General features: G+C 37.3%; 1 protein-coding gene across 2 annotated transcripts in view; it reads right to left on the bottom strand.

The window, feature by feature from the left end:
• The window catches only part of PCCA (propionyl-CoA carboxylase subunit alpha), a 269,931-nt gene that overhangs the window by 52,335 nt on the left and 195,895 nt on the right, over positions 1-21,701 (bottom strand). For both annotated transcript variants that reach the window (XM_041423356.1, XM_041423355.1), the window contains 2 exons: positions 18,299-18,397; positions 6,498-6,551 (listed from right to left, as the gene is read on the bottom strand). In XM_041423356.1, coding sequence (XP_041279290.1) covers positions 6,498-6,551; positions 18,299-18,397 — 153 coding nt within the window. The remainder of the gene's footprint in view (positions 1-6,497; positions 6,552-18,298; positions 18,398-21,701) is intronic.

Here is a 21,701-nt window from a genome sequence, read left to right as displayed (position 1 = left end):
CAGTAGCAAAATTCAGAGAGAACTCCAAGCACCTTCTTATTTCTCTTTCCAAAGGAATCCAGAGCAAGATTTCCAAAATATTCTGAATATTTTGATTTTAGGGACATGCTTTTGGTAACACCAGTATTTCTAGATCACTCAAGTGCTTTTGAGTTTGCCCTCAGTGGACAGTTTTAATATATTCACTATATCTTCTGCTTTAAAACACGCAAATAATATATAAGAGAAGTGAAATGTGAACAGCATATGCAGCTGTGTGACTGCACCTGATCGCTCACACCTCATGAACTGGAACAATTCTCACTACCGAGTCTTAATGATGACTTGGATTTCACTTGAGACTATTTGCTCAAGTGAAATCCTTGTTGTGTGAGTTACCCACTTTCCTATTTCCTACACTCTTTTTTTTTTTTTCAGAGTACTGCTGCACCTTGTTGCCAGTCTCAGGATTCTCATCATCCACGTTCAAAAGGAAGCTATTGTTTTCACAAACAACTGCATGTGTTCTCTGTTGACACCTTTTGCACTACTGAAATGCCACTGATGATAATTCTACTACTAGAAGCACTGTGGTTCACAGTGTCTCTGAAAATGGATGAAAAGAAAATAAAACCTATACAACAGTACAATTCCCTTCCGATCAGCAGGGACCCTAATCTTAAGGCTTGTGAATAGGAAGAGTAAAAAAAAAATTAAAAAGACATTAGCTTGCAAAATAAACACCTACTGGCCTATATTTATTTTCTTGTGGTTAGTACTCTATATATTCCAATAAATACCACCTTTGTAACCTCTGCAGGTCTTCAACCAATGTTTGAAAGTCTGCATAAATCGTCAGTATCTAATTTCAGAAGTGTCGCATATAGAAAGAAAAGCATAAAGAAAGAAAAGAACTTGTTAAGAACTGCAATGATTTCTAAGGGTGAAAGGAGCAGGTTGTTAAACATTTCCTATTGTGAGCTGAATCAGACTCATACGGCCAAAGCTTTATAAGAACACAGGGAGAAGGAGAAAAGGAGGAGGAAGCTGTCTGCTGATGAGATTATACACAGACTGCAGGGTTTCAGGACAATTTGTAAGCCTCAGTAATGGGACAAAAAGTTGGAAGTTTGCTGTTGAAGCAAAAGTAGGTAAGGCATGGAAAGAGGGAGCAAAAGGAAGAATCAGCAGTGAGAAAAGTGAGTATACTGGCCTGTAGCTCCTAAGATTACCTTAGATACATAACTGAAATAAGAAAATACAGTAAGACAGGAGCAAAGGCAAAGGTTTTGAGGATTGCCTTTATGTAAAGCTCTCCATTTCTGACTGCCCTGAACAGGATACAGAACTAATAACCCTCACTGCATATGGAATTTCCCTTTGCCAATTTATCTGGAAGTAGCTAAAACCCAAAACTCATTAATACTAACTGTGATCACTACTGTGCTAGAATATATGCCAGCTACACTAAAAAGTACGGCAAGGGCTTGACAGAGACTACTTTCATAAATCCAGTATTCTCAACCTGGAATTTTTAGATCTGGTTGCAGTGGTGGATCTCAGGACTATTTTAAGTTGGTTTGCAAAAAGGCTGAAGAAAAGGATTGTATCATCAAAAGCCTGCTAGTAATCGTAAGTGAGCACAAGCTACCACAGCAAAACTTCAAATATTTTGTAAACCAAAGGTGGCAAAAAGCACTCCGTTGGTGATCAGTAATGGAGAAACCTCCAGTGAGATGCATGAATCGAGAAAACAGTGCCAGGAAACTCGGACAGCACCTAAAGATGGCTTGACTCTTAAGCTCAAGTAATTCCAACCCGTTCCACATAGGTTCCTATATTGTGTTCCTCTATATTGTTAAGTAATATACTGAGCAGTATGTCATGTATATGTTCTTCCATTGCTCCTCAGAGGAAAAAAAATAGCTGCTTATATTTCTGCTGTGGTATTAGAGAAGATCAAAGAAATAGCATGAACGATGAGCAGAGGATAGGGACCGTCTCTTTTGAGGAAAGTGATCCATTGGGTCAGCAGAGCATCACTGTCAAGCATGGCCTGCAGCCCAAAGCTGACAATGGCATTGGGACGTGATAGAGCCAGGCTGCTCATTATCTGAACATACACAACTTCTTTATTTTAATTCTACACACAGTCTAGAATACGTTTAGTGCTTGCACAATAATCTGCAGTTCTCTATACACTCGCAGCTTTCTCAGTGTTAAAGGCTGCCTGCCCAGACGCATTTCATTGCTGAAGTCCTGCTGAGAGGCCTGAATAACCAACAAATGACTGGGGCCAGCAGTGGGCCAGCCAAAAACATTCCTCTCACGTAAGAGAACAGAAGGTGGAACGAAAAGACAAAAGACACAACAGAAAATGGAGGATAATTAGAAAGACAGGAATGAAGGGTGGACTTTGGTCTTCTGAGTAGTCAAACTTCCAGTTTTTTTGAACTGCAGAGGCTGAAGCAGAAGCTCTGTGTATACATATTAGTGTTTTTCTATAGATTTTGTATATGTATTTTATATGATCTTTACATCTAGAGAATAAGTCCTGTGAGGAGCAGCTGAAGGAGCTGGAGTTATTTGGCCTGGACAAAAGGAAGCTCAGGGGGGACTTTCACACTCTCTACAAATGCCTGAAAGGAGGTTGTAGCCAAGTGGGGATTGGACTCTTCTCTCAGGTAACAAGCAATGAGAGAAAACTGCCTCAAGCTGCACCAGGGGATGTTTAGATTGGATGTTTGAGAAAACCTCTTCATGGAAAAAGGTGTCAAACATTGAACAGGCTGCCCAGGAAAGTGGTGCAGTCACTGTATGTGAAGGTATCTAAAAGATGTGTAGATGTAGCACTTGGGGACAAAGTTTAGTGGTAGATTTGACAGTGCTGGGTTAATGGTTGGAACTGATCATCCTGGAGATGTTTTTACAATCTAAACAATTCTGTGATTCTACGTTTTTGACAAACCTACTTCTGTGAGCTGCCTACACAAAGAGATAGCCCATAAAGGATTGCTTCCTTACTTCCTGCACTCTTGCTTTTGGGCAGAGTTTTGGACATTAATCTGAATCATGTACTATCCTGCTTCCTTTTTCTTTGTACAATATATAGCACAACCAGATTACTTGTTGCTTTGGTAATGCTATTAATAAATACATGATCTCAATAAATCTAGTGTGAAGTGGCAAAATAGCAGGACTCCATCAGCACACCACATCTAGTGACATTCATCAGAGGGGACAAATGAGCAAAATCTCATTAAAAATCTCAATTACAGCAATAAACCAGGATCTCCTCTGCAATAATTTAGTGAGGACTAAAAATGCTATCCTCACAAGAAAATTAAACCAAACCAGTGCAATTTCCCATTCAACAACTATTTCTTACAGTTATAAGTTTCTTGCTCCTCAGGCAGAAACATCCTCGTAGATCTTCCAAAAGCATGAGTCCCTATCATATCTGAGACTCACAACCCTCTATCAAAAAACAATTTGGAGAAAATAAGCTATCTAATGGCACTACAATTTGGAGAGAAGAGAAATGCTCAAGTAGCAATGAATTTCTACACATGATCAGAAACAAACAAAAGCATTATTACAAACCCATGTAGACCCTCAAGTTATGCTAACAGTATGCACCCAAAGCTATGATATCACTGGAGAAAGCGACACGATTTTCCTGTTCTCCTCTAAAATAACAGAAATATGCTGCTACACTAACACATTCATCTTACTGCCCAGATGTTTATCATATGTTATGCAGAAAAATTCATATTATACTGTTGTCTTTCATCTGCAATGCAGTCTTCTCTGTCCTCCACCTAACTAACTGGAACAGCCAGGATATTTCTAATAGAGAAGCACAGCTTTCACTTCCCCTCAGAGTGCCAGTTGCCTTCCTGAAGCAGGGCTTGTGTTTTGTCAAAATCCAGCAGCAGAGTTCTTTCTACAGCCCAATGTCAAAAAATCAAGTGAAGCCATTTATTGAAGCTGATGCCTTCCTGACAAGCCAGGCAAGCTGTGCTCCTTGCAAGCTGGTTCTAAAAATATATTCTGCTGGACAGGTCAGTGGTCTGTGCACTCCATAGCACAGTGCTGCCTGGTACCACTAGAGTGCCATCAACATTTGCCCTGATCAAAAGGAACACAGAATGCTCAGAGTTTTCCTTTATGTTTGCTACTTAAAAAAAAAAAAAAAAAAAAAAAAAAAAAAGTAGAGAAGTAACTGCAAGCTGTTTATTATGTTGATAACAATGCATTACAATAATAATAATGAGCAATCAACAGTCTTTTTCTGCTAAATTTTCCTTTCAAACACTTCCTAAGGCAACTGCACTTAGCAAGGGTTTAATAAGAGATAAGTAATGGTGAACTCAAAATGTATTTCTGGGGCCTTCATTAAGATAACATTTTCTTTGTTGGAACATTTACATTTTGTGTGTGCATATGTACACACATACAGACCATGTACCTATACGTGCAGCAATTTGTAGTGGATATAATTGTAGCTTCCCCCCATTACCTAAACTCAGCACATGAAGTTTAAATCAGAACAGTACAAGGATGCTAAATGAGCAAAGGACAAATGAAAAAGCAGGACTTAGGGGAAAAGAGGACAGTGGGCTACAGGAACTGAGAGAAGTACAGGCACAGATTGAATTCTGTGGGAAAACTGGTATTAGAACAAACCCTGGGAAGCAGACTTCATTACTGTTTCTCTACCCTGACTGCTGAAGTTCTCTCTCTGGGTTTGATCAGCAAGACGTGCATAATTTATATTAAAAAAAAATCTCAGAGTACTCAAGGCTTTTCTGTTTAGTCCTCCTGAGAATTTTAATTGTAATCACTAACTTGATTTCCCCAAGTAACTAGGATACAATAAACACAAGTGAGCTAGTCAGTAAGATCTAACATATATTACAATCCATTAGCTGTTTTCATCATCATTTTTTTTAAACCCAAAAAGCATATCAATTCTACTCCCTCTTTTATATTATTTTGCTGTTGCACAAGGCCCAGAACATGAGTCCTGGTCTGTAAGTGAGATTTCAGGGCACTCCCAACAAAAAAATACAAAATATTTTCATATCTAATTTGAACAACAGTTTTAATATTTAAAATCAGTAAATACACAATCAGAATTTTCCCCACTACAGCACCCACTTAGAGAGAAATCAACTGTAATCTAACCAGTATTATCAAGTTGCATATGTGTTTATATCTTATCTACTTGGAGTAATTATTTTCTTCTCACACAAAGACTATCTGATCAGCCACCTAGCAGCAATCTCACATACATAGGTTGCTACTCCAGAGCCGAAGCATCATCATAAATAGTGCAGAACAAAACTTCATTTTTACTTCTTTATGCTACTGCCCCTCTGCTTGTGATTAAGACAAATAAATAAATATGCACACACAGAGATGTATTTATAGAAGCAAAAAAATATTAGGGGCACTTTTCATGTCTAAAAATGAACATGTAAGGTAAAAACATAAATGCAAGGTATTCTTGTTAAGTTTACCTTTACCATGTTACACCTTACCAACAATGGCTTCATAGCACTTGCAGGAGAGCTAATCACAAGCAGAATGAAAGCATGACCATATTCAATCCTAATCCACTTGTATCCAAAAGAAATAGTGCACAAAGATGTTAGGACTGAATTCTAAACGGAATGTTTCATTCCTAGGCTTTTCACTGTTTATATCACTACAGTGAAATCTGCTGGCAGCAAGCAGGACAACTTACTTTGGAGGATACTTCAATTTTATTTCACTTTCAGAACTATTTTTAGATGCATATGGAACTTGGAAAAATTCAATGGCTGCATTTTAACCATGCAAATCACTGAAGAAGAACTGGAAGTTGCTTCAATCATGTGTATGTATATAAGCATCCATGACTTAACACAAAACCTGTATATTATACACGAGTGCTCCACAGAACAATTTCATAGAGTAAATCTGTCTAATGATATAAAATCTGATTAGGATTTTAGGCATACTTCTATCCAGCAAACAAAATCTGAGAGAACTACAGAGCTACCAAATTTGGTTTGAGTGGGAAAAGAACAGAGCACTTTGCATTACTAAACAGCTTTTCCTAAGGCAATTACTGAGATATCCACTCTGGGATACAGGGGCACGTGATACGGCGAAGCAATAGAGATCAGAAAGTTCATGTGGTGAGGAAGAGTGGGATTGATCCTGATGTGCATCAAACCTCATCATATTGCAATAAGCTTACAAATCTACAGGCAGTTACTTTTAGAGTCCTTCTAAGTGAAATAGATGCAGACTTGAATCAATAGAAAGGTAGAACACAGATATTGTGCCTTGGAAGTTAACTTCAGTTGGCCTACATTCACCTGCTAAACTCAGAATATTTACACATATTGCTGATCCCCATAACTGCAAGTGTAAATGTACCAAAAGTGTAATTTAGCTACTTTCTGTTTATATTATATTCTTCTACAAATTTAACTCTTGTCAATACACAGTTATTACATGCTTACCACTGTGCCTAGAAACTGAATGCTGGTCTCTCCAGAGGCATTCCGAGAAATCCGCTAAAAAACACAAACGTAAGAATTGATTAAAGCATCTCAAAATTTGTAACCATTCCATTTTCTTTGTCACTTCACTGTAAAGTAATCAAAAATAATTTAATACATAAATCTATACATTAAACAGATAAAATAATTTCCTTCAACAGAAGTACTAGAACTCTAAATCATACTTCGTTTCAGATTTTGGTTTTAGTTCAGTCAACTTAAAAAAATTTATTTTTGAAGGACAATGAAGGCAAATACGGCCAAGTATAACACAGACCAACCTTGTGCTCAAATGTCATGAATAACGAGGCTTCTGCCATCTCTGTGATTCTGTATTCCTGCTACTCACATTTAGTATTATCTTCATTCTCTCCTAATGAGAGGCATTTTAATCTCTTTTTAAAATGCAAACCTCCAATGATGCTACTTTGAAAACAGAAAAAAAAATGACCTTATGAAATGTCTGGTCACCTACTGTGGTTCAGGAGTTGATTGAAGTCATTAAAGAGTCTTCAAGTATTACATTGTCAGTAAGCCACAAGACAATGCAAGATAAAATATATTACTGGTTTCACACAGTATTAAACATAATTTAAATATGCAAGACGTATAAATAATTCTTCCTGTGAATCGCTTTCTCCTTCAGTGTCAAAAGGTTTTTCTCACATTTCGTTCCTATTGTCTAAGCTATGGCCCACATGGGTCCCAACTGAAGGAACACAGCCCTCATTTTACATAGTGCCAAGTGCACATAAAAGTACTACAGCACAAATCTGATAAGGTGAGTATTTTTGCAAAGAACTGCACAGAAGCCTTCAGCATTTTAAAGATAAAAAAATCATAAGAACAGGGCTGCAAATAATCTTGAGAGATCTAGCCTAAGACTCCCAGCAGAATCAAAACACACCAGTGTCACTCCCAAATGATGTGTTTCTAACTCATTCTCAAAATCTTTCAATTGCAAAAATATCACAGCCTCCCTAAGCAATTTATCCCAGTGTTCTTCATCTTTACCATTAGGAAGTTTTTCCTAATATTTGATTAAAATAACCCTTACTTCAAACTGTATTACTCATATTAATTCTCATCTGTTTCACTACACACAGGAAACACAGATTATTCCCTTCCTTTCTACAGCTACCTCCAGGTATATGAAGAGCCCTAATCATGGCTCCCCTAAGTCTTGTCTTGTCTAGACCAAATGAGAAAGTGCTGCACCACAATAGCTAGATATCCCCCAAAACAATTTTAATAGCAATAAATTAAATCCTAATCCCTTTTCACTAATGGTGCATGTTCCTCAGCTACACTTTGTGAAGTAATAATTACTACAGCCCAAACATGCTTATTTTTTGACTTAACAGGCCACACACTGACATTGCAATCTGTACAATCATAGGAAAACAAAGGGTGATGTGCCAGAGCCTGACATATTTGAACAATAATGATTAATGGAATGGAAAATATGGGAAATAAAATTTCATACAAAACCTGACGTTTACTTTTATAAAGGAAACAGGAATATACACTTTTCCCACAGTCTAGGATAAACACAATCAGGTTTTGGAAACCACAAAGAAGAACAAAGTACCGGCTGCCTACAATGAATGAACCACATGCCAAAACAAACAAGTCCCAACCACTTGATAAGCTGTCAGAAAATGGCAAGCTGAAAAAAATTAAAGGATTTAATTTCTTTTTTTCCTGGAATGCCCTCCACCCTCGTTAGAGTTCTGTCACTTATTATGTTACCCTTTTGTCCGCTTTCAAGGGTCATTAGAGACCTTTTCATGTCCTAATAAAAATTCCATTTTTTTGGCTAATCTCCCTGTCACACAGAAAAACACAACTTAAAAAACAAAACAAAACAAAAAGAAAAATAGAGGCCCTTTTGTCATTTTCTTTAAAGGCTTTCAGAGTAAAGCCAGGTATCTTGACAACTTGACTTACTTTTCACAACTGAAAAGCAAATCATTAAAGTACTTCCTCACACAGATTTTCTTTACTTGCAGCCAAATAAGCTAGCATAGCAAAAACCAAGCCCTTGCAAAAATAATTTAATAACCACTTTAATGAAGCCAAATAAATATGTACATAAAGAAGGCACCTTCTAAAGCCTCAGCCTCAAGTCAAGACAAAGATATCAGCAGCATTTTTCCTGCCCTTACACTGTTGGAGCACACTGGTATCAGTCTACAGCAGTTTCCCACTGCTACTGTTTGCTGTGTCCAAAAAAGCATTACATTCAGTGTCAATTACATTTAAAGTCAGTATAAGCACTAAAATCCATCTCTTACATCAACATCTGGGGGGATGAGGGTGGGGGAAGAATAATGGGGAAAGTGAAGAAAATAGTTAAGAAACAGAGAGGAAAAAGAAATTTCCCTTATGGGTGAATGTAAAAAACAAAGAATAAAGGAAGACAAAGAAATTCTCCAAGTCACAAAACATATGTTTCAGCAAAACAAAAAAGAGAACTGCCAGGCTTTGAGAACTGTGTTACAAAAGAAGTCAGAACATTATCATAATTAATGTTTCAAATTACAGTAAATAAATTTCAGCTATTAGATGTGATTAGATTTTTCTGAAAAGAGTTATTTCTGTTCCACTGGCAGGCTTGTGTTTCTGGGATTTGTAAATGTAATTGATGTTTTCAAGCAAATGAAAGGACATCGTTAACAATTATTCTTTTATTTCCCACCTCTTTAGAAAAAGGACCAGTCTCCAGTTTCTCTTGTAAAGTTAGATATTTACATATTCTATACCTCATAATAGATGGTTTCATATTGCATGTGATAGCAGGAAAGTAATCAAATAGAGGTAAAAATAGAGAATAGCTAATTATATTCATTGTCATTGCTCTCCTAATAAATTGCAAATTATTTGCTAGGAGGTTTACAGCAAAAAGGCAAGGGAAATTTATCATTTGTTCAAAGACAAAACACCCCCATGTGTTTACCTGCCGATACAGTAAAATTACATTGTTGACATAAATTATGCTATCTTAGATATAACCAATTTCTTTTCTGGTTGATTCAGTGCACAGAGCTTCAGACTAACTTAATTAGTATCATGTGAGTAAAAATTATATTTTTCTTTCCTTATGAGAAAGCAACAAGCTAACTCAAATGTGAAAAAAAAATCAGCTTCAAAAAATCCATCTGCAGTCTCAAAGCTGTCAAATGGGTGTGAGTGTTACATAAATATTATATGTATTTTTACACACACAGGTTACAGTATGCTATACTGCATATGCTATGTATATACAAACAAAATGCTTATGCACACATGTAAAAATAGAAAAGTGTATACAATCATACAAAATGTGTTTGATTCTCCTCCTCTATCTTGTGTATGCTATACCACAGTCATTTAATAAATAACCATTTTAATCTGTAAATCCCACTAAGTTACAAGAGGGTAGTGTGATATGACTTTAAATTCTTCTGCTTTGCCATAGAAAATTATTTCCACTTAGCTGGGTATCAATGATGTATTCATTGTAAGATGCAGTAGGGTTACAATCAGCTTTGCATTAAACCTGCAACGGATGAGCACTAGCTGATAAAATGGTAACAACCTTCACATGAAGAAGGATAAAGCAGCTCAAGAAAACATAAAATATATATTACTGAAAGACGTTCTTAACTGACATTATTAGACAACAACAAGATCTTAGAATATTTTCCACAAATATTCTGGTCTCTAAGACTCTCCAAGGCACTGGAAGGCAGCAGCTCCAGAAAAGGAACAATACAAAACCAAAGCAATTCCAACAGACCAAATTTTTTTTTGCTTTGCTTACAAATGAAAAAGTAATGATATCCCCCAAACTCAGAATTAATTTGAACTGGCAAAAGCAATCAGATAAATAGATACAGAACCTTCTCAAACACAATTATATTGAACTACTATATACTGGCTTTATTTGCTGAAAGTAAAAGCTGGAGACCATTTCTTTTTTTCTGGAGACAGAAAGCACACAGATTGCCACTCAGCCAATGTTTTTTGCAATTTTTTCAAGCTATGGCATGACTATATTCCCATTTGAAAAACACACAGCAAAGTACCAAAACAAAACCAAAATTACAAGCCCAGAAAATTTATGGATAGGCTGCAGATAAAATTTTGAGCAAAACACTGGTAGTTTCCCAGCATGCTGCTGTTTTTCAGAACGCAGAATTTCCTGCAGCCCAGCTCCTATTGCTTCGTTTCAACTACTCACTAACAAAAATTCTGAACATCTTTTGCCAGGAATTTCAAATGGAGGATGTTATCTTTTAGGTGAATACTTATAAATTCTTGAAAATTCCACCTAAAAAAACACAGGCCAGAATCATTCCCAGATAGGTTTAATTAAAAAAAAAAAAAAAAACCAAATTATTCCCACCATAGGGAAATCAGGGGAAAAAAACATCACAGTAATTTAACTTGTAAAGTTCTAACAGATTCACTTGCTAGTACTTATCTATGAGATTTTGTACACACGAGGGTGCTTGGATGTCTGGAAAGCTCCATCTTCCACCTATGTCACTCCTAGCTTTGGAGTCCCATGGTTGGGTCAGAAAGTAGGAAAAATCTGCAGAAGTAGCTGTGAAACTTTTAAATCATCCTCTCAATAAAAAATGGTGATTGTTTTGACATTACCAGTCTCATTTTCCCTCTCCTTCTAGAAAGCAGAACTTCATTTCAACACATTCAACTTGTTCACCCTCACAAGCCCTGCCACTTTGGGAATCACCTCACTTTTTCACAATTTCACATTCTGCACTGGTGGTGCCATCATTGTCTCCCCTTAGAGCATTAAACTACAGATGGGAAGTTAGCCTGATTTTGTGCACTGCTCTACCCTTAGCCATTACCAGTTTCAGTTCACACTTTATAGTAAAAGAAGCCTCAGTGAGTTGTTCTTCCTCAGGGCATGTCCACATTTCCCAGGTTCTTACAAGGGCAGCAATCATCCAGCGGGGAAAGAGATGATCAAGTGCTGTATGTGAAGTGTTTTGACTTGTGAAAGATGTCTGAGACTATGTTAGTGGCACTGTGCTGAAGCAGTCTTTCCCAGTAAAAGGAATCCTGCCAGAATGCTGAAATACTGGCCTCCCCTGGCACCTGTTGCAAGCTACCTCAGACCCTTTCCAGGGACTAAATGGAACCTGTTCCCAAACAGTACAAATATAGATGTTAAATATAGGGTGAGTGACTTACAAGGCATCAATCCACACAGATAATTGTGCAGGTGCAGTTTCTAAGAGGCTGAGGCACCATATTGCTACTTTTTAGTTCTCTTAATGCCTGGGATTTATTTGCAGTAGATGACTTCGGAATTTCTGTCCTCCCATAAACAAAAAAATAGAAACACAGATCCTTCCCAATATTTCTTTATGTGATATCCAATGTGCCTGTTACGTGTTACTTCTTTTTGTAAAGTTTTTTTTTAATATTAAAACCACTGCAGGTATGCTATTACAACTACAGAGAGTGCCTTGTAAGTATGTTCATGTGTTTCTTTAATCCTCTGAGATAGGTAGGTGTTACAAAAAAGTAGATGACAGGTTTTAAAGCTAACAAAAAAGAAACAATCAAAACAAAAGAAACAAACAAAAAAACCCACAAAATCCTGCCTGCCCCACCCCCCAACTCCACAGGAAATACTGTTTATCTGATGTTAGTAAAGAATTAATATAAAGGGCATTTGCTTCATCCCGAGATTTACAACAATACAATAATTAGGCATTTAGTCTTCTCTGTGAATTTCTAAATTTTTGCTGTTACTACATTGAATCACAAAGTGACTAGAACTTCTGGACACATTACCCATGATACATCCTGCTCCTATAAGGGGGGGAAATCATGCAGTCAAAATGCTTCCATGTGATTCCAGATCTGATAATGTCTGTGACTGCCCTGAGAAAAATTCTTGATAGGATCCATAGCCCTTTCTCACTCTTCTGCCCCTCCTCTTCCTTCCCCTTTACTCTCTGAATGTATTACCATGTTCAAGAGAACCATTTCTCATCTTTCAGGGTTTAGATATCATAAATCTATAATGTCTGTCAGCAACTGAACACAATGCTTTGTTCCTTGGACACATACAGAATCCTTACAGTTATTCATCCTGAATATTGTTTGTCTTGAAAATGGATAGCTCCAAGAGGAAAAAAATATGGCATAAGATACCATGACAACTAATGTTATTTGATTAACATCTTGAGTAAGACAGGGATTGATTTAACATATCAGTTGATCACTCATTTCCTTCCTGAATGAAAAAAAGAAAGTACACTCATTTTCATCAAAGACTTGGTAAAGGTAGTGGTGTGTGCTTTTAGCTCTTCTGCTGTAGTTTCATGAGCTTTTATTCCCTTTAATTTTTCCCTTCCCTTCACATATTCTGCATTTGAACCACAGACAAGAAATTTGTACCAGATTTGGCTAGGTCAGCATAACTGGAACAGGCTGAAAAAAAAAACAGGGAGTGAGCTACAGGTTAATCATGTGGCCATCAGGAATTCAGTGCTGGGGCTCACAGTGGCTTTTCTCTACCCAAAAGTACAGCTATGTGGATATAGGATAACCAAATGTCTGCAGATCATTCTGAGTCCCTCTTCTGGAGACAGCTTAGCAAGAATAATTTTGAAGTCATGGTTAAAGGACAACAGCAGAGTATGTGCAGTAATTTCACAGCACTAAAAAATGGACTGTCAAACAGTCATAAACACTGCTCACTAAACCTTCCCAAAATAATTTTCAGGGGTTAAGAAAATGAACGTTCTGAGGTAATGATACTTTAGACTGAAAACCTATATAATGTATCATATCATTATCACAGATTACATCTGAGATCTCAAAACAGCAAAATGAAAAAAAGGTAATTTTTCTTACAAAAGTAAAAAAATTACGCATATGAAAAAAGTCTCTAAAGAGTTGTAGGAAATGAATACTTGGGCAAAGGCTTTGTTCTCCTGTCAGATATTTTCCTGGAACAAAGACTTCATAACCTACAGCATTCTCATTTCTTCTGTTATTATAGACCAAAATAATAATCTAAAGAAACATTGTATCAGAGAAGCACTTATATTTGTCATACCCCAGGATGCAGAATATACTACTCCTGCTGCAATTGTTGATGCAATAAATAAATTAAATGAAAAAATAAGTGATGCCACCACCAAATTCCCTTTAACACTAAGTAGAGAAAGCTCCCCTGATAAATCTTCATCTATTTCATTCACAAAAACACTTGAAGCTTGAGACTGATGATTTCAGCTTTACAGGATCATGTTCTTGTTTAGCAACTCCATTACTCTCTTAATTACACCTTGCTGTGACTGATAAAGACCTCTTTACTGTACAGTTTGGGATGCTCAACAGACACAGAACAGTTATGCTGGAAGGTTCATCTGGAAATCAGGTAATCATATTCCCTGTTCAAAGCAAGGCTAATGTCAAGGTGATACTCAACTACTCAGGACCTTGTCCAGCTGAGTTCTCACTACATCCTACAGAGCTTCAGTTCATCAGTGACTAATTCTCTGAAAGCCACGAAATACAAAAAAGGAGGTACCACCAGTGCTATTGTAGAGTTGCTTTCCTGAAGGTGCCAAAAGCCACCAACAATTTTCCAGGGTCCAGGCAGAATGCCTACACTACCTCTACAGGGTGGAAGGTTTCATAACAGCAAGATAGCAGAGCTGTGGGCCCAATAGTTTGGCAGTGAAAAGGCTGGGTGCATATGATGGATCTAAGGGGTACAAAAGCATTGGCAAAGATGGTGACAAATAATTCAAACTAAACCACTCTATGGTTCTGGTTCAGCATCCTTTTGCTACAGGGAAATATCTGCAAGTAAAAGGTGTTTAAGGATGACTTGAGTGTTTGATGGTGGGATCAATGAAGGCACAGCATTCAACAGGCACTAAGCAATTGTAAAATTTGTCCATGTAGCATTGCCAAAGTGCAGCCTCGAAATCTGAGTGGTTGGCAGGGTGGTTTTTGAGAACTTGCCCAAACACCAGCAGTTGTTGCTTTGAGGATCTCAGACTAATTTTTTTCTTGAGCAACCTCCTCACCCTGCTGATATCTGGTGTTCCTGTGCAGTGTCCCAGCAGAAGGTTGTCCCATGCAACCTGACTAGTAAGGACAGAGCTGCAGTTATGTTCCAGCCCATCTACTGGACACCATGGATTCCTTATCTTGAGGTCCTCTTAGATTCTAGTTCCCATGAGGAATAGATTATGTTCAAACACTATGGAAAAAAGACAGCTTTTTCCTTCCTTTCACCTGCTCCTCAGTTCATACTGGGAGACAGACAACTTGTGTGGGCACAGGGCTCACTGAAATATAGCTTACTTGTATATGGGAGAAGAGACAGGGAAGTAAAAATGTCCCCAAAATATGTAAAATTGTCCCATAATATGCCTGTTGTCTTTCTTCCAACTGTCATTATTTTCCAGGATACCATACTGAGCCACCATTCTCCCTTCCAGTTTCCACTGGAATTTTTTTGTTCTTCTTTTCCACAACTCAAATCAACATCTACTTTTCCATTCACTCTTCACAAGAATCATTAAGACCCTCATTTATTCATTTATTTTTATTCTAAATATTTCCTAAAAGGTTATATCATATTCAAATTCTGTTTTATATATGTGAGTACTTTAAACATGCATTTGCAATTAAATAAAACCCAATCCCCTCAAATCTGAGGAAGGTGTATTGCAACTATATTCCTACAGTTCTTTGATTTTCAGCAAAGTCCAAATTCATAATAGCTAGGTGTAAGTCAAATTCTGAGCCACTAACATCTTTTGAAACAAGTACGGGAAACCATTTTGGTCAAGTATTTCTGTACAAGAAAATGTCATTTACTTGCTGAACAAAATTCTGCACTTCAGGATGTGTTAAATTCAGCCTCACCAAATGAGAGGTAGAGTTTAGTCATAAGCAGAGAATATGTTAAGAAACTGGGATTAACTGAGAAACTACTAAAAACAGCCACAAAAAAATCGCCCATGATGAAATCTGAGTCCTACAAGAAATGCCATGGGGTCTGCCCACACCCCGATCCCTGGAAACTGTATCTCCGAAGTCTCTTGCTCAAATGATCCCAAGTTTTCACCACTTCATCACTTTGTATAAGATGCTATGGATTTCACAGTAACCCAAAGCAGCACAATGATTTCAGAGCCCTTATGCTGCAGCCACAGGACCTGCAGTATACCCCAGGGTTCTGGTCCCACTCTCATCTGGGGACCTGGCCAGGCACTCTGCAGCTCCCATCTGCTGCACACAGATGGGCTTCCTCACACAGGAAACAAAAGCAGGAGGAGGGGGGCTGCCACACATCCTTGTTGTGCCCTGGTATGCCCTAGACAGACTGTACCATGGCATGTACTTCTCAGGACTCAGGTCTCATATTCTAGAAAATGTCCTAGAAAATGTGAGTTTTAAACTCAAAGGCCCTTCATAACTCTGGAGCAGAATTGGTGTTCTGCTTTGCTCTAATTCTCATTGAGCCTTTAGCAGAGGAGTGAAAACACAAAAGCATGCTTAAATTAGTTATTTTTAAACATGCAACAGATATGCAGAAATTTGAATGCCTACACTATAATTACATAAATACATTTCAAACCAAAACATTTTTAAATTATTTATTCCCTATTTCTATGTTTAAGTGCTTTGCTAGATTGTGGCCAGACTGTAGGATTGAGCAAAAGTGCACAAATCCAACCTTCAAAGGAATAAAACATTCACAAAGATTCTATTTGGTTGAGCAAATTTAGAAGAATGAAATCAACTATGAAGAAAAATTAGATTGGCTGAAAATTAATAAAGCACAGCTGGAATTATTCGATTCATCCATATTTGTTGCTTAAATGGCTCTAGGGCTAAGTTTTGCAGAAAGATACTTCAAGACTCAGGGGTCAATTGCTTTTGGAGACAAATTGACCTACAGGGATACACTTGTCTAATTTGGTTCTTGCAGTGGGGCAAGTCTACAGAAATATATAACCAAAAAACCAATTTTGATTCCAGCGAGAGACTATCAGAGGTCAAGTTTAAGGTTCCCATAAATTTACATATATACACTAAAAGATTAATAACTTCTCAAGCGACTGAGTTTCTTTGCTAAAAGCAAAGGCAGATAAAATCTGAGAAGGAAACAACATATATGTGCTTATTCCACATTCTGTTGGCCTAGATGCCATGCAGTCAGCTCATTGCATGTTGCTGTGGCTAGATCTGCAGTATTTCATAGGGATTGGTCATACTCAGGGAGTGCAAGTAACACTACTGCTGGCTCAGCTCCTAGGAGAAAGCTTCTTCATATCATATGATCATTAATTTTGAAACTAATTTTATGTGCAAATTCAACTCTTATTAGCTAAATGGTGTTACTACTGTTAGTTATATATCCAGTCATACAGTAATATAGTTTGGAATGAGGTGTTGTGACACAGTTATCCATTCTAAACATAATGCTTTTCACCTAGGCAGGTTTTATAGATTCATACACTGGTATTTTTTCCTGTTCAAAATTAGTAATGTACTTTATAAAACGGCACCAAAATGGACCAGTATTAAAATAGTAAAAAAAGAAAAACACACCTAAAAATAAAATTTATTTTAGATAGACACACACCAAAAACACACCTAAAAAGTTATTTTAGATATACACACTCCTTGAAGCTGGCATAAACCTCCCAAGAAATCTACAGAACTTACGTCCAGAATTTACTTGGGAACATAATAAAAATTTCACTCTCAGGCAATACTAACCTTGAAAGATACAATAACTTTTTATTTTCAAGTTGCAGTCTTTTAAATTCAATCAAAGCAAAAATAGTATTTTCCAGCTGGATAATTTACTGGGGTAAAAATGAAAAACTAAATTCACGCATTTCATTGTAAATTATGAGAAATCTGACCATTGTATCACTGATAAATGTATAGGAAATAGATACTGTTGTACATAGAAAAATACTTTCAGTAAGTTTTGATTTGTTTTTCATTATTGCCAGGATCAATAGATATTTGTAAATAAATGATTTGTCAACAAATATGTAAATCCTGATTGAGCTTACATTTAGAAAAGTATTCTCTGGTGTGTTCGAAGACATAAGTATTCAGAAGAAAAGAAAATACAACCTCTTTAAGCTTTTCAGTTCTCTTTTCTTAGAGCCACATAAGTTTGGGATGTTTTCGACTTTTTTCAAATCATGGAACTAATCACATTTCTTATAAGTATATAAAAAAACATGTTACATGAGAGATTTGCTGCCTGTGACTTTCAAACTGCAATGGCCCAGAAGTGTAACAATCACACAATCCAAATATGAGGGAGAGACTAATTTTACTGTAGGTCCCCATGTGGGATTTGTTGTGCGGTAGGTTAGGAGGGAGTTTTTCCATTTTGTTTCAGTTGATCAGTTTTTTTGGTTGGTTGGTTTTTTGCAGTAAAGCATTTCTTATTTTTTACATGATTAAGAAACTCTGTCTCCTCACAAGCCACTAAATAAAGACAGCCTATAAACTGGGGTAAACTTCTGTCTAAATAAGGAACATCTCATTAAAAGCAAGACATTCAAAACTCTAGGTAAGTAACTTGGAGTGCATCCAGAACTTTAGTGGAGTGAATTTGTCTCAAAGTAGAAACATTCTGCTATTTGTACAACATCACATAAATTTTGTGATGCAGCAGGTTTAGACTCCACGTTTCAGTATTATTTGCATGCCCAAAGAGGCCTTGGTGAGATTACCTGTATGGTCCTCTGAGTGCCATCAATGGTGACAGACAACAAGGGTGAAGCCAGGTTCCACTCGCTGGTCACATTTAGTTTCATCCCATCAACTTCCACCTGTTGTGACACCAAACAAGGCTGTTACTATTGAAGACAGACAGAAAACTGATCTCAAGTTCATTACTGCATACAAAGCAGCAACCATTTTAAAACAGATGGCTCCCAAACAACCTGTCATGTTTACTGCTTCTGCCATAAAAGACAGGGTCCAACAACAGAGTCTTCCAGCTATCTCTGGGGAGAGGTGAAGGACCTGTGAACAGCTGCCTCTGAGCAGCAAGGTTTCAAGTGATTTCCAGCAAGTAACAAACAGCCATCCAACTTTTAAACCTATCTGGACATGCTACATTTACTTGTCTAATTGCAGTAATGCATATAAATTCCAGTGACACCTTGCAACCCACACAACAGGGCTTGCATATAATATTCTCTCCAAGGACCAAGGAAGAACTTTTCCTATGCTTCTAATGAAGGGCTTTGCATTGTTATCTTAATTAATATGAGGCAGTAATTAATTCTTCGGCGTTTTGCCTCAAAGTCTAGAAAAACTTTGCAAATTCTGACATGTTTTCTTTCAATATACAGCTGATCAGAGAAATACAATTTCTGACTTGAATGCCAATATGCTTATCCAGAAAGTGGGTTTTATTTTAAATCACGCCATTTTCATTATGCAAAAATATTTCTAGGTGAAGAGCAAAAATTCTGGGTTCTGAAAAAGATCAGCATAGCTGTAATGACACTTCTATCATTCTTTATTGTATTATACTGTTTAAAAACATGCATCACACATTCAAAACTATAACAGCCTCAGAGAAAGAGATGGTTATGAAAAACATTATTACATATGGACTAATGTAATTGGTAATTAATATTTATGGCATATTTTGAACACTCATCATACTATTGAAGGTAGGCAACTATTATTTACTATAAACAGAAGAAAAGTCATGGTTGGCCAATTTCCTTCCCTCTCTCAAAATCTTCGAAGTATTTTGTAATCAGTAAATTTCAGACAATAGTGACACCACTATTGCATACATTCTCAATAAACTAGAAAAAAAATCTATGCATTTGGAATAAAAGCTGGGCACATCTTTTGCAAAATAAAACTTATAAAGCCTACTCTTTTAGGTCTCAATCATTATCATTATTTGATCTAATAATAAGAAGAAGCATCTTAAAAGAAATCCGTAACTGAGAAGTACAGAAGAACAGTGTGTAATTTGATAAATTCATTTCAGTTAAGAAGAAAAAGTTCTGGCTTAAAAAATACTCTAATTTTATAGACTTTAGTTCAGAACACAAAGTTTGCCTTAGTGATACAATCTATGCAATTTCCATGGGCTTTGACTATAAATAAAGTTACATGTAAAGAACAAGACGAAAAACAAGTCATTCATAATGGTTCACCAATAGGCCAGATTAGCTGGCATGCTTCAGGTACTTTACACTGCTCCAGTGATGCAAACCAGCCACAAACCTGGCTTGAGTTAAGCCAGACCTGCAGCTGGTTTGCATTTTCAGTGCACTGCAGAGCAGCTGGAACACTCTGGTGAACCCAGACCACTCCCAGCAAACGTGTATCAGCAAATACTGTCATTATTGAGAACAGGAGAAACAGCTCAAAAAGACTTTTCCAAATGGAGAAAAGCAAATCCAGTGCTCTGTCTCAACCCTCTGTGATTACCAACTGAAGTTTGGTAAGGCAATTATTTAAATTCTTTAAATGTCACTATTGCTAAAACCAGAGAAAGACTGTGTGCACTGGAGTCTGGGTCTGAAAACATTATTTATCATGTGTCTCCAGGGATAGAGGTGAGACACCACCAAAGCAGACGAGGCTACTGATCACCAAAAAATCCTTCAAGTATACACCATATTGCTTGTGGCAGTGTAGGATTTACATGCAGCCTTTAGAGAGAAAATCTATAGCTGCTATCCACAGTTCTAGCAAAGGGTGTTCCAGGGGCAGGATGCAAGTCAATACCTCCACAAAAAACTCAGTCTAATCATTAGCTCTTTTGTCACTGTACAGATGAGCAAAAGTGGAGTAAACCTCTTTGTCACAGTGGTAAATGACCTGTCCAAAATCCCTCCATTCTTGATTCCAGATTACATTAGTATCAAAACACTTCTGGTAGAAACCACCCTGAAAGGAGAGGGCAAGCAGATGCTAAGTCTAAACAAACCGTGGCACTCCAGGCTGCTTATGTGCAATAGAGAAACCAGCAGAAAATATATTGCCACTATTATGGTTTCTCTATTCAAGAAAGAACAGAGGGTCAGGGGAAGGGTTATATGAACTAACGCTTATCCCATAAACTGCAGCAGACTTCTCACAGAATGGAGCTATGGGGTCTCAGCTGCCTTCACCTGCAACTCACCATGGTGTGTGCAACTGAGGAAGATCACAGAAATCACAGAATATTCCCAGTTGGAAGGGATCTGCAAGGATCATTGAGCTCAACTCTTAAATTCATGGTATACAGGGACAGACCCCACCACCTGTGCATTATTAGCACCATGTGTAACCAACTGATGATGCGAAGCCAAGAGAATCCCAAGGAAATTTGGCTACCTATGCTCTGATAGGTAGGATGACAAAGACAGGACATCAAGATATCAGAGAAAATGAACAAGGACTGAGGATAAGATATTTACCATGTAGGGATCATGTTCCTTTTACTACAAATAAGGGAAAAGGCAGGGATGGAGGGAAAGATAGGACACAGTGTGCCAAAACCAGATGGGGATTGAAATCAAACCAATACTTTATCTAATAGAGCAAACCTTCTTTCTGCAGCTCAACAGCCTAGCAAGGCTAGCAGGTAGAGATAGGGGAAGAGAAGACAGTAGAAGAACTTGTTAGAAGTTTCCATTTGCCTTCATTCCTCCTCTAGCAATGGGTATCATAAAAGAACCTAATAAATACTGCAATAAACCCAGAACCTTTTTGCTTTAGGTTTGGATGGTTGGGGGGTGGGAGTTCAGGGTGTGAAGGACGACATGGGGATTAACTAATGACATTATAAGGACTACTTCCCATCTTACTTTGTTTCTTTGCTCCTAAGACAGCCAAGAACAAATCACCATTCAAATGATTCTAACACCTGAACTGCAGTGAGAAGATCCCAGTCAATTCTCTCCAGCAGTGGGTCACACTGTGCTTTGCACCACACCTATATACTGTAGCTTTATCCTTAACTACTCAGTTCCAAGTATACACATATGTGTCTATGCATCTACAGTAACTATGTTTGCATTGCTGCACTACACCCACATGACATAGTGGTGGTGAATTATTCCTTTTTTAAAAGGTTCGTTTGTCCCTATGTGAGAACATAAAAGATAAAAGCAG

This window comes from Onychostruthus taczanowskii, unplaced genomic scaffold, assembly GCF_017590055.1.
Source record: "Onychostruthus taczanowskii isolate IOZ18803 unplaced genomic scaffold, ASM1759005v1 scaffold77, whole genome shotgun sequence".
NCBI classification, from domain to species: domain Eukaryota; kingdom Metazoa; phylum Chordata; class Aves; order Passeriformes; family Passeridae; genus Onychostruthus; species Onychostruthus taczanowskii.
Note: the sequence above shows the minus strand (reverse complement) of the source record. Positions and strands in the feature narration are given on the sequence as shown.